This window comes from Penaeus chinensis, chromosome 11, assembly GCF_019202785.1.
Source record: "Penaeus chinensis breed Huanghai No. 1 chromosome 11, ASM1920278v2, whole genome shotgun sequence".
Classification (NCBI taxonomy): domain Eukaryota; kingdom Metazoa; phylum Arthropoda; class Malacostraca; order Decapoda; family Penaeidae; genus Penaeus; species Penaeus chinensis.
In genome coordinates, this window is record NC_061829.1 from 6,369,400 (window position 1) to 6,382,408 (window position 13,009).

General features: G+C 40.6%; 1 protein-coding gene across 2 annotated transcripts in view; it reads right to left on the bottom strand.

Annotated features, from left to right (window-relative positions):
* Positions 1–3,389: 3,389 nt before the first annotated feature.
* The window catches only part of LOC125030755, an 11,056-nt gene continuing 1,436 nt past the window's right edge, over positions 3,390–13,009 (bottom strand). For both annotated transcript variants that reach the window (XM_047621016.1, XM_047621017.1), the window contains exons 6-41: positions 12,930–13,009; positions 12,713–12,842; positions 12,471–12,639; positions 12,269–12,384; positions 11,980–12,178; positions 11,515–11,654; positions 11,285–11,434; positions 11,064–11,198; positions 10,823–10,982; positions 10,520–10,746; positions 10,255–10,444; positions 9,948–10,169; positions 9,705–9,868; positions 9,492–9,619; positions 9,321–9,417; positions 9,113–9,238; positions 8,924–9,035; positions 8,681–8,851; positions 8,411–8,604; positions 8,138–8,330; positions 7,823–7,983; positions 7,560–7,743; positions 7,103–7,215; positions 6,791–7,007; positions 6,593–6,702; positions 6,407–6,521; positions 5,824–6,041; positions 5,559–5,748; positions 5,074–5,231; positions 4,765–4,862; positions 4,549–4,688; positions 4,349–4,461; positions 4,158–4,268; positions 3,922–4,080; positions 3,684–3,842; positions 3,390–3,605 (exon numbers count right to left, since the gene is read on the bottom strand). The exon at positions 12,930–13,009 is cut by the window's right edge and continues 141 nt beyond it. In XM_047621016.1, the coding sequence (XP_047476972.1) occupies positions 3,447–3,605; positions 3,684–3,842; positions 3,922–4,080; positions 4,158–4,268; positions 4,349–4,461; positions 4,549–4,688; positions 4,765–4,862; positions 5,074–5,231; positions 5,559–5,748; positions 5,824–6,041; positions 6,407–6,521; positions 6,593–6,702; positions 6,791–7,007; positions 7,103–7,215; positions 7,560–7,743; positions 7,823–7,983; positions 8,138–8,330; positions 8,411–8,604; positions 8,681–8,851; positions 8,924–9,035; positions 9,113–9,238; positions 9,321–9,417; positions 9,492–9,619; positions 9,705–9,868; positions 9,948–10,169; positions 10,255–10,444; positions 10,520–10,746; positions 10,823–10,982; positions 11,064–11,198; positions 11,285–11,434; positions 11,515–11,654; positions 11,980–12,178; positions 12,269–12,384; positions 12,471–12,639; positions 12,713–12,842; positions 12,930–13,009 (5,508 nt within the window). In that variant the 3' untranslated portion in view covers positions 3,390–3,446. The remainder of the gene's footprint in view (positions 3,606–3,683; positions 3,843–3,921; positions 4,081–4,157; positions 4,269–4,348; positions 4,462–4,548; positions 4,689–4,764; positions 4,863–5,073; positions 5,232–5,558; positions 5,749–5,823; positions 6,042–6,406; positions 6,522–6,592; positions 6,703–6,790; positions 7,008–7,102; positions 7,216–7,559; positions 7,744–7,822; positions 7,984–8,137; positions 8,331–8,410; positions 8,605–8,680; positions 8,852–8,923; positions 9,036–9,112; positions 9,239–9,320; positions 9,418–9,491; positions 9,620–9,704; positions 9,869–9,947; positions 10,170–10,254; positions 10,445–10,519; positions 10,747–10,822; positions 10,983–11,063; positions 11,199–11,284; positions 11,435–11,514; positions 11,655–11,979; positions 12,179–12,268; positions 12,385–12,470; positions 12,640–12,712; positions 12,843–12,929) is intronic.

Consider the following 13,009-nt stretch of genomic DNA (forward strand, 5'->3'; position numbering starts at 1 on the left):
CATTGAAGTGGATTTGTTGGAAGGGGGGGGGGGGAAGGTTATGAGGTGGAGAAGAGGTGACAAGTTTGAGGGGTGGAGGGAGAGGATATAGGAACTGATAGAATGTTAACCTTTTCTTGTGAGGAATTGAGTTAGGAGGAATGGGTAAGTACCGGGAAAGCTCGAATTAGTGGTGGAAACACCTTCATTAGGTAAAGAAGGAAGAGCAAAGAACAGATTTATGGAAATCCAGCCCCCAGGTAAAGATTTTTGGTTTGGTAAGGTAAGGTTTTGTTTTGACTACTGACTAGTCAAAATAGTGTACAGGTATCAAAGCTTACACAGCATTATGTTAAAAGTACTGTGGTTTAGGATAAGGATAAGTGAATAGGTGATGAAGGAAACTCTTGCAAAATTATTTGAAGCAAGGGCTAATGTCCAATGCCTTGGAACCGCTTCCTAAATTGCCCCCACCCCTCCCACACAACTAGCAAGGGATTGTGGGGTCTCCAGTGTAAACATTGAGGGGGGGAGGGGAGGTCATGTCTATGGAAAGTAATCTTGGCAATATTGGTGGACTTACAACAGCCTCTTAGGTGCTGGGGGGGGGGGGGGTGTAGCATGGGTTTGCCATGTGAAGTCTATTTAAGCTTGAGATCCTGAGATAACACGGAATGTTTAGGGAAGCTGTAGGTAAACTTCCCCCCCTCAAAAGGTAATATGGGTAATAGCTGGAGAATTAGAACCATCCAGAGCAAGATAAGGGAATAGGGGAAGATGGAATATTAGGAAGAATGGAGGGTTAATGGTTAATGGTTAAAAGCAAAATAAATGTGCTAGACATCTAAGGTCATGTAGCACTATAGTAAATGGTAGTGAAGGGTGGTTGAGTTAGTGATTAGTTGTCAAAGTTGGGCAAAGGAATTGACGAGTAAATGGGTTAAGGTTGGGTAAGGTAATGTATAGGGGTTAGATCAAGTGAAGGATGTATATGCATTTGAGAAATGAAAACAGGTTGTCAAAGCAGAAAGTGTGAGAAGTTGTGGGAGGGATCACGAAAAATCAGTCCCATTTGGCTGGGCTAAATAGATTTAAGAATTTTGTAGAGATGGGGGTAGAAGGACAGGGGCATGTGGAAGAGGGAGTAGTGTTGAGGGAGGTAGTGTTATGGGGAGGTGGACAATAAGGTTGTAAGGTAGTAATAAGGGAGGATGGGGTAGTTGATGAAAGTTGTGGGGGTATAGTTGAAGTTGAGCATGCTGGGAGTAGAAATGTCTCCTGGGGTGTTTATTAGGGTGGATACTGTACTAGTCGGCATTGACGGGGTATTAGTTTTAGTGTTCAGAGCCGTGGTCAAAGGAGAGCCTGGGATCAGGGAATCGGGCGAGTTTGAATTGGTGGAGCTATTTGATGAAGAGGCAAGTCATTGCCTCTAATAATGGTATGGTTAATGGTTATGGTTATTCATTGTTGGCCATGATAAGCCTGGAGTATGTTTGGGAGAGAAACGGTCCACCCCTCAGGGTCGCTTGAGGGGTAAGGGCTAGACAAAAGCAGGGGAATACCAGGCCCATGGCTCCCTCAGGCCGTTCAGGACTGGAAAAGTCAGCCTTTCATCCTTTCAGCACGGCTCACACCTTAGGAAGGGGATAGTAGAAGGGGTTGGTGAAGGGACAGAAAAGTAGGGGGGGAAAAAAAAAAAGACCATGCAAAATTTGTTGAGTCGAGGGCCGAGTCCCAAGGTTGGAGAGTTCCCCAGCACTGGGTCCCAGTCTCCGCCTCCTAAGCCCCCCCCCCCCCCCCCCCACGACAACGGGGAAGGGATTGGGGGTAAGAATGGAGGGGAGGGATCAAGATGTAAGCATCCAGTTGGGAGTGGCAAGTATATTGGAATGGTGGAACATTGAAGAGGGGGAGCTTTTTGGGGAAGAGACAAAGAGGGAACCGAGGATGTGTAGACATTAGGTAAATCTTTTATAGAGCCATAGAAATAGAGGAATTGGAGAGTGTACAAGGTAGCAGTGATCAGGTTTAAGCAGCTTTGGATGGCTTGCTTTCTGGATGGGAAGTTAATAGATTAAAGAGGGATTAAAAAAGGAGCAGAGGAAAAGGGTAGATGGGTGGAGAATAGATCGTCTTATAGAACAATGGAAGGGAAAAGCTGGATTTAGGTTTGAAATTATGACGGGATAGTTTGAGGTAGAGCTTAGTGTGAAGCTAGGAGCAAAAGGAATCTTGGGACGAGTAGGCTTCATGCCTGGCCTCTAGATTAGGTTTGACTAATGTTGATGCAAGATGTAATTGTTAGTCTACAAGCATTGTGTTCTGCAAGGCAAAACAAATTCCACTTTAATATTTATGTACCAGACCCCCAAATAAGTACCGTGACAACTAGTTAAGGATTAACCCAGCTGCCCTAGATTTATGTCTGGGACCCTGTAGTTTGAATTTTACAGTTTGCAACACGTGTTATCATCCAGCAGGGAGTAGGCCCTAGCGACTGATCCCACTTTACCCATTCCTTGAACTGGCAGGGGAAGATGGTTTTAAAGTTTGTGTTGATACAAGATGTTAAAGTCCTTTACATTTTAGGCATTGAAATATTGCAGAACCCTAAAAAAAAAGAAAGGGGGGTACTTTGAGCCATCTATAATTTACTTTTACATAAACTTGTTACATTGGTCACCGCATGTATTTTCTTTTTCCCCCTATATTAGGCCTCAGTCTCCTAAGCAACCTCCCCTCCATATGACTTTTAGGGGAAAGTGCTGGACAGGGGGAACTGGAAACGGTTATGCCGTTACCACTAGTTTTAACTGGCAGTCAAAACTAGTTATATGGCCATTTCATGCGTTTAGTAATGCGTAAAAGCATTACTAAACTGATCAGCCCAGCATGCTTCTTCTACCACTGGGCACAATTTGTCCACAGCAGACCGAGCTGTGGCGAGGTCGTTTGCCTAACTTTACTAAAAAAAAAAAAAAAAAAAAGATAGTGTTCACCAATATACCTTAGGGTGGGGCTTGGGTCAGTTACAAGGTAAGGAGGTCATTCATGAGGAGAGGTTTGCGTTTCCAGAAGGGTTAAGATAAATGTGCTTGATTCCATGTTCAGTTACCATGCTAAAACTTGTCAAGAGAAGGGAAAGATCTAAGCTAAGGGATAAGGGAGGATGGAGGTACAATATAGTGATTGCCTAAACTAGCGGTCTTTCAGGAGACCCAGGTTACAAAAATAAGTCTTTAACCATTGCTACTGTAGCAATAAATAGCCGAGTAAGTTTAAATGAGGATGGTGGATTAAAAGTTATTGCAACCCAGTTTCAGTTGGGAAGTCAATTGAAACAGACACGGTCTTGTAAGGAACTTTGTTATTTTGAAGCTTATAGCTTCAGGAAATTTAAAAACCACTTTGTTCTTTAGAATTATTTAAAAATCATATAAATTACATAGATGTACACCCTTCGTCTATTCCCTGTATGTGAATCCTTTTTCCAAAAACTGGAAAGTCATAATTTGGGCTGGTTCTTTGCAAGATACCAGCAGAAGTTCTTGGTAGGATACCACAATCCTCGTTACATCGATTGGGGTACGGCATACTGGGATTTTTTGATAAAGCCGGAATCCCTGTTGGATAAGAGGGAATTAGTTTAAGTGCTTTCTGCTGTTGACAAAGTTAAAACTAGGTGGAAAAAAAATAGTTACCTCATTTGGGGAGTTTTCATACACATCCAATGTTTGAGAGAGTTCAGAGAGCAACAGCAAGTAGAGATCATCCCCTATGTAGATGGATTCCTGAGCAACCACACCATATGATAGCAGCCTCTGATAAGGCCGATATCCAGTCAGGCCATACTTGAACACCTTTGGGGAAATAAAAAGTTAAAATGCTTATACAAGCCAGACTAGTACTTGTGCAAATTCAGTGTACAGCATCACTTACCATAACGTCTGTTGTATATTTCACATTATCTTCAGACACAGGACAATCTGCAGCCTGCAGCTGTGCCAGAGAGAAGTATTGCTCTTTGAGAGCACTCTTTGCATCTAGGAAGATGCCTGATGTAACCCATTGACCCATGTAGTCATCAACGAGGTCAAACTGGAATTATAACAGTTTGTATACGTGTACAAGTTTACGTTACATTAAGTCTGCATTAAACCATTTTTTTTTTTTACCTTTTCCTCAGTGGTTGACCACAAGTACAACTGAGATGGTGCAGTGTAGGGATCTATCGAATCATTCGAAGCCATGTGATTTGCAACCAACAGCATCCACCCATGGTCACCCTGGAAAATTCAGGAAATTAAGAAAAAAAAAAAAAAAAAAAAAAAAAAAAACAGTACTCTTCAATGCTGCATATACTTGCCAAGGTTACATCCACTGTTGAGGCACTATACGAGGTCTGCAGGGACCAGATGACCACTGGTGTAGAGATTAACTTTATTACATGAATACTAGATGTTGCACCAAGATTTCCTTCTGCAAAGAGGTTCGATAGTGTAGTCTGCCATAAAGGCCAGATTAGAGGACACTTTTTGCACCAAAGTCTTTGTTTACAATTCTTACCTGCAATTGTGCCTGCAGTCACCACATAAGGGATGCCATTTACTGTGAACACTGCAACATCAGCTAGAGTACCCAAGTTCCCAATAGGGTGGCTAGAATCCGAGAGCTGCAAGGTCTTCAGTACAGTTTCTCCAGTGCAGCTAGAATATTGAAAAGCGTTACAAAGTAGTCATAAATTTGGGGCATTCTATTTAATGTTACTACAGAGCAACATACTTGTTCACAAGACCGGTCCCCTCATAACCCTCCGTGTCGAAGATGAAGGCAGAGTAGGTATCATTGAAGTCTTTCAGCAAGTAGCCATTATTTTGTATCTAAAAGTAGTGGTTTCCATGTTGAAGGAGTAGAACTGGCATTAACATTTAATTTTTCATATAAAAACAGTCACCTGAAGCACTACAACACTTGCAAGTCTTCAAGTTACTACAAAAGACTTGTAAAGTCTTAGTGCACTTTACTAAAGCCAAAACCTAGCAAGTTTAGAACTTTTCGAGTTGTGCTGTAGAGTCTCCACTATCAACTCACATGGTAGAAGGAGTATTGGCTGGCGCATGTGCATAGGACATCACACTCCCTTACTGCCAAAAATGGAGTTCCACTGAAGGATCCAAAACTCATTTTTCCCGTTATTGCTACGTCTTGTACACTAACCAGCTCGCCATACATTAGCGTTTCATACATGCCTGAAATGAGGGATTTATTAAATTCTGCCACATCCAAGGTAATTCAAGGCATAAAACAAATTTGGGGCTTGAGGTAAATCCCTTTCCTGGGAAGGGTTTGGTTCAGTAAAGCAAAGTTGTGATTCTAGAAAGGTTAGTCTAACTCTGGCATCAAGTTCTAAGACACCCTTATGGTACCGTGGCAAAAAGGGAAAGTGTCAAGTTTACAGAATTTGACGTTAAAAAATGGTGAAATATCTAGGGATGTGGTCCATGGGAAGGCGATACCTATAAAGGGCCCATGTAGGCGTTAAGGTTTAAAGACCTGAATAACCAAGCATCACTTACCACAAGCAAGAGTTTGCGTGTTAATGAAGGTATTAGAAAGCGTGCTATTGAGGTTGTGTAGTCTTGTACTCTGATCAAGAACTCTTTGATTCAATACCGATGGGGCATAATCCACATCGGATAATCTATAGCCGTTCACTTCTCCTGTCACATCAATTGCAGTGTTGGCTTCTACTGCGCTCTCAAATATCTGTTTAAGCAGTATATAATTAATATCAACCACACCTTTGAATTGTGCAGACAATTCAACAAAATGGATACCAACCAAGTCGTGTTCTATTTTAGCCGATCTATCCCTTCGGACAATATTTAGGTTTAATGCTGGGATGTCCAAATTATTAATTAAAGTAGCCTGGATTTCCCCTTCTACTTGGAAGCCTCCATTAAAGGTCTTGGGCCCAGTAATATCCTGTTGAATTCTTCCAGACTTCAACACAATGTCTTTGACTTTTATTCCATCAACTTCTTTAACCACAAGATCACCTAAAAAATAAGAGCAATGCTTTACTAACCATTTAAAGGTACAGGGCTTCAAGTTCTAGCTTGAATGCACTTGCAAGGGAACAATACCAAGCAGGTTTGTAGCAGCATCTAGTAACTATTCATGTTAATGTCAAACACTTGAGCTAGTCTTCATTAGAATGAGATACAAGACAAGACTATCTGAAATTAAAATGGCGATAGGGGTTGTGAAAACAAGATACTTTAATGTAGACCACTTGGTCTAGCTACTTTCCACAAGAACCCTCGAGCAATATTGTGCCATCAGGATGCATATTTAACAAGACAGCAATTCTAAACTTGGTGATTTAAAGGCTTGCAAGTGCATTTTTAAAAAGATTACAGACCTTCCACTTTTAAGCCGCCGAAGCTTGTAGAAGAGGTCAAGGTCTCTTGCGTGTCAAGTCTGATTCTATCAGTTAGAAGTTGCTCTAGATCAACACTATCGATCAGTCCTTCCACCTAATAAGAGGGAGACGTTAAAGAATTTGTCAAGAGTGAAAGTTAAACCTGGACAGCATGTAAATACTTACCTCTAGATCTCCTTTGACCGTTATGGGTGCTTTGAAGGTCAAGCCATCTGCTAGTCTACTATTTGCAGAAACTACCACGAAGTCCGTTACCGTTACGCCACCTAGCGATCCTGTAGGCCAAGAAGGTTAACATTAAGGCAAGTTCAGGGTTTGGTCAAGTAAAGGTCAAGTAAAGAAATTAAGAAGAGATTTACCCACCAGTAAGTTTTAGTCCACCAGCAGTTAAACTACTAGTGAAACTCTTCAATCCAGTCATCACGTAAGGTCCTCCCTGGATAAGGACCGCTTTCTCATTTACTTTGGTCACATTAAAGGAATTTATTAGTATGCCTTCAGAACCTATACCAGAAACCTCATCCACGGACAGGATTTGGGTGTTCAAATTTGTGGTGAAGGTGATGTCACAATTTATGATCTGTGGAAATTTTTTTTTTTTTAAAAAGGGAAAAACAGTTAATGGGGTAAAAGAATTACAAAATTGGGTCACTATACACGAATTCCACAACTTACATCATCGAGGTTATCCAGGACAGTTACAGCATACAGGTTGTCAATATCTACTCCATCTGCAGTTGATGCCACCAAGCTTGCTAATGTAATGTCATTGATGAATTCAACTTTGCCTGCAATTGAAGTTAGTTTTAATATGCTACATTCTAGTGACTAGATGAAAACCAAACTTTATGAAACAAAGTTTGGCCATGTGGATTTAGAGCAGGATTTAGATTAACTAATTTGGGGGGAGGGGGGGGCAGAGTACAGAATAGTAGAGAATAAAGCAGAGCATTCGAAGTATGCACAACTAGGGGAGGGGAGGGTCTGAGCAAGTTTGTTACTATAGAATCTAAAGATTAGAGTTAGGAAGCTTAGAGCTTGGAAGAGCTCCAGTTTGCTTGAAAGGACCGTTACAAGGAGTTCCCAAACCCTTGCACTACTGGGAATGTCCAGGTACAATAGGGTGCCTTACCTGAAATTTCTTGATTTGAAGACTTCAGTACTAGTGTGTTTAGGAAAGACATCAGTTCCCATGTGCCAGCATTGACACCAGCTTTTACTGCAACATCTTGGCTAATGTCTATTGATACCATGGTTATTGGGAAGGATATTTCTATACTTCCATCACTTGCTCTCCATACAGTAGAAGCATTTAGCTAAAATTGGGAGAGGCCACACTTAATGCAAGCTCTCAGTTCTTCTGTGCTTAAAGCTTAAAAGGCTAGATTACCATACCTGAACAAGGTCACAGCCATCAAGTACTCCCAAATCTGAAGTAACATCCTTCACTTCCAAGTTCTCTGCAAAACTAACCAATCCACTTATGGATTTGGCTTGGTCCATTAATACAAGGTTTGCAGTGTTTACTCCATCAATTTCTGGTGCATCAACATTTTCTGCAATTAAATTTAAACAATTCTAGCCATTAAACTGCAAGATACCTTTGCCATATTTCAAACTACTCTTATGTAGGCAGGGGAAGGTTCAATGCTCAAGTGCTAAACTTTCCAATACAATTATTACCCAAGAACGGCATACTTATATACATACTGGCTGCAACATTGCCATCTATTGTGTACTTGCTGCCAACATTCTGGTTTGTACTCTTGGTCAGTATTCTGTCCGATAGCACAGCTACACTAAACCCATTTATGGTGGCTGGGTTGAAGTTGCCGGATATAGATACTGGCTTCGTGAAGGTCTTCTTTCCGCCAATTGCACCGTTGTAGTTTTGTGGCACAACCTGAAATTTTAGGTAAAAAATTAACCCACTTGTAGCTTGTATTTTCCAAAATATAATTTAAAAATTGTACATGTTCTTGCCTTGTCGAGGTGGGTGGTCCAGTCCTTGCTGTTAACTATAGCCAGAGATGGGCTCTGATCAAAGTGAACATCATTGTTAACCGTTATTGCCCCCGTTACCGCTTGTGGTGTAGCAGAGGTCTTCTTAAGGCTGCGGTCCACAAGATCCGTCACGTCAACACCGTCAACCAATCCACTAACATGGAGGTCGTTTGCTGCAAGGTGAAGCATTGTTAGACCATGCCCCCAATAATTATGTAAATTATTATAGCACTTTATATCTAAACTTACCATTTACACTGGATGTAAACTTCAAGGGCCCAGCAAGGACATCATCTATTCCAAAGGCCAAGTCAGACACAGCAGACTGCACATCCATGCCATTTAGGCTCTGGACCACTAGATCTGCACTAGTGATACTCAGTGATGCTGCTGTAGTTTTGTCCACAAAGTTGAGGGAACCTGAAGAGGCATTTCAAAATTAATTGTTTAACCAAGAAATAGTTGGTAGACTATACATTTTAGCTTACTCACCCGTGTGAGGCAAGGACAAGTCAAGTCTCATCAAGTCTTGATTCAAATCCCAGCCATTCAACTTGCCATCCAAGTCCAAGCTACCAGAGACGCCGATTTTCCCTGCAAAGCTCTTAAGAAAAAATTAGACAGTTTGTACACCTATTCGATACCTAGGCACAAGAAAATTAATTTATTAGCAGCACTTACCGTTGGAGCAGTTATAGTTTGGTCGTCAGCCAAGTTTACCAGATTATCCTTTAGTGCAGACACATCCACATTATCTATAGCCTTTCCTTCCATCATGTTGAGGTTACCAACTATACTGACCAAGCCCTGTAACAAAAGTTAAGTACAGTAAAAGGTTTCAACTAGTAAGTATTAACAATTTTAGAAGTTACTGCAATCACTAACCAACCTGGAATGTATAGGTTCCTTCAATTGCTTGAAGTCCTGTGACAGAGAGGAAGTCTTCCATCTGATGACCATTTATAGACATTGCCGTCACAGGAGCTCTGTAAAGAGCTCAATGCTTAGTTGCATTTAAAAATTAAGGCTAGATAAATACAATACAAGAGACTTTACCTACTTGAATCTTGCATTATCCAGAGATGGTGTCACCAAGATGATTTGGTTAGGGCTTTTCCTCCAATAGCCATCTTCAATGCTGCTCATATCCAAACGATTAATAACATCTACAGTAACATCTTCCAGTACCTGTGGGGGGGGGGGGGTACATTTTAATGCTAATCTGACAATTAGCTACAAGGCAGGCTTTCATAAGGAAGTTTACAATACTTACATGCAGAGTGTTTGTAAAGGTAACATTAGTCTTAATAAGAAGGTTTCCTTGGTCATCGAAGGTCTCGAGGCTCTTTGGATGGAGGCCATTTATAGTAGCAGCGTCAACCATTTCTACTCCCTCAATCCCACTAACCACCACGTCATCAATGAAGGTTAGTCGACCTAAAAGTTGGATAAAGCATGTCTAAGAGCTGGTTCTATCAAGTAGATTTTAAAACTTGTACTAAATTCTCAAACTTGCCAGTTATAGTTTGGTCAGAATCAATGGTGACCACATCAACATCGACGTCGATTCCATTTAGTAAACCGCACTCTATAGCAGTTGCTACATTAGCACTTTCAAAGGTATATTGGCCCTGAATGTGAGTGGTTTGCAGATCAACAATGTTGTCCTTGGCAATCCCATTCAGTGTTGGGCTGGTCATGCTTCCAGACACTCCCAGGTCCGGGTAGGTTACATCACCTGTAGGGGAGTTTACAGGTAAGCAACTAATTACCAAGTTTTTGTAAGCACAATTTGCCGAAATAAGTTCCAGGTTGCAGTTTACCAGATAATGTGAAGTCTCCAGAAGTTTTGACAACCATCGTATCAAGTTCTTTCATGCCGACATCATTAATGTTCATCACATCAACATTCCCATCAACATTTACATCATGCAGAGTAAAGTGACCATCCAAAACTTGTGGCGTGAACAAGTTCATATACACAAGATCCTCAGCAAGGCCAGAGAGGTCAACCTGAAAAAGAGAAGTTGGTAAATTTTCTAGCATGTGCAACTTGCATAATTCTAGACCACCTGCCATCCTACTTACTTCATTCAGCAGGTCAATGTTTGTGTCCTCTTGAACCACCAAGTGCTGGAAAGTCTTTTTATCGAGGAAAGTGACATTTTGATCTCTTGTCACAATTGCGTTGGTGTTTATGCCATTAATTACTAGAGACTCTATGGTGGTCGATCCCTCGACGTTTTGTACAAAATAGTCTTCAAAATTAATGTTCCCAGTTACAACCTGAGAAGCTAGGCTCTTCCTCATTAACTCTGAAATGTAAAGTTCATTTATCAATTATAGCTTTGTTTACATCTATGGCATAGACCTAATGAAACCCTTACTCACGGTGGGTTTTTACTCCATTTATTGTTGCCGCAGCAGTTCCATCCCGTGTACCGAAGATATCGGCCTTCATGGTGTTTATGTACATTGAAGAACTTACAGCTTGGTCAATACCATCAATCATAAACACTTGACTTAAGCTTAGCAGTGGTGTTCCATTCAACTGGAAGAAGGTTTCCAAAGTTAATTGGAGCCAAGATCTAAAACCTGGAGATCGTATTAAATAGCTCTAGAAATTTCCAACCTCTGTAAGCCTTGTCGAGTTGGATTCGAAGTTATCCACAGTAAGAAGAGTTGCTGCAATAGATCCCACGATTGTTTGATCCTTTGAATGGTAGAGTATGTCGTCCATTCCAGAGTTCACAGTGGAGATGCCACTCTGAAAATTTTAGAGTATTAGAAGCCTTGTTATTATAAGCAATTATTATAAGCAGTTAAAATAAGATAAATAAAAGTTCTACCAACCTCTAGACTTGCAGTTTTAGTTAAGAACAGGTTATAAGTCTCCTCATTTGCTTGTGCACTACCGTCACCCATTACAGTCATGGTTTGTCGAACAGCTGCTGGACCATTTACAGTACATGGTTCAGTAAAGGTTAGTGGTCCATGCCAAGTCTGCAAGTCATTTAAGCATAATTAAAGCAAGAAATTTAATGCAGTATGGAAGTCTATTTCTAGAAATATAGACATTTTACCTGAGAGTTGTCAGTGGTCATTAATAGATCACTTGCAATAACCTCTCCCAAAAATTCTATGGTTGGCTTTCTAGAATCGAGGTCTTCTTTGAGAGTGTCGAGGCACTGTAGGAGGAGGTCCGTTTCGTCTGTAGGTTTTTCTGGAATAGTTTAATAGCATTAAACATTTTTAAATGCCTAACAGTAGTATTGTATTCAAGACTTGAAGAGGGTGAAACCATCCAGTCACCAGAGACTGGACAGAGGGAAGAGTTTAACAAGTTTAGTCATAGTTGAATGCGATGGCAACTTTTCTAAGTATAGGGTCATAGCACCATTTGGCTATACTTTGTCCTTTATCCAAATATTTACTCTTAAAGAGCAAGTATTTTGGGACTGCATTTGTATAGTATCAAAGACCTTTACCGTTTCAGACGGCAAAAGTTTTATATGCAATATTAGTTAATTATTAACTCTTAATCTTACCTAGATCGATGTAGTCCATAACAACACGTCTAGTCTTAAGTTCTGTTGTACCACTGCTTTCCACACAAACATAAGTTAAGACATAATCAGTGTTAATCTTAACTAGTGAAAGGTCACCTATGCCATTGCAATTGGTATGCATGACAAAGTTAGAGTTGAAGTGTGCAGATACATCATCTGTATAAAACACCACTTTACTCTGGAAGTAAAAGAAGGAGTCATTTACGAGTAAATATATAAAAAAAAAAAAAAAGGGCCTTAAAAACTAGAGACAAGACTTAATACTTACACCATAGGCAACCATAATGATGGACTCCAGTGATGAAAATGTGAAGGTTTGTATACTACCTACTGGATCGACATCAGTGCCTTTATTCAGTTCTTGCCACAAGAGGAGCTGCTCATCTGATTAAGAAAGCAAAAAAGTGTTAGGCTGGCATTTATGTGGCACAAATTTATTTCAAGAAATCAGAAACTTGCACTTTACACACTTGACCATCTGTAGAGCTTGGGTTCTACACCATTATTCATAATAATGTAATGTCTATTCTCTTGTTGTTCATGAAAGTAGTGAACACTGTAAACATCGAGGTCTGTCAGTTGCTGGACCAGCGTCAGAGTCCTCAGCTCTGTGTCGAATCTATACACTTGTGAACCCTCCTGCAAGGAGAAAGTTTGATAAAAATAAGGTCAAGACAGCGTTTGAATTAACGTTTAATTTTCTGTCCCTTACCGAGTGAGTCATGCCGAAGACGAGATAATAGTGTTTCCGGTAAGCAAATCCGGTTATGTCAGTTACATTCTTACTTTGGAGGGATAGCCCATCTTGCTGGTCAAAGTATTGCCCTACCAATTTATAGATTCTGTGGGGGGGGGGGGGGAGAAATTAGAGTTAATAATAATAAGTAATTAATTAAAGCCTAATTGTACTGATGTGCACCTAGTACTACCTAGATTTTAGGTCTTCCTGGTGAGGCTTTGGATCATTTGCCCCCACTGCCAAGAACAAGTGGCCACCAGTTTTGAACAT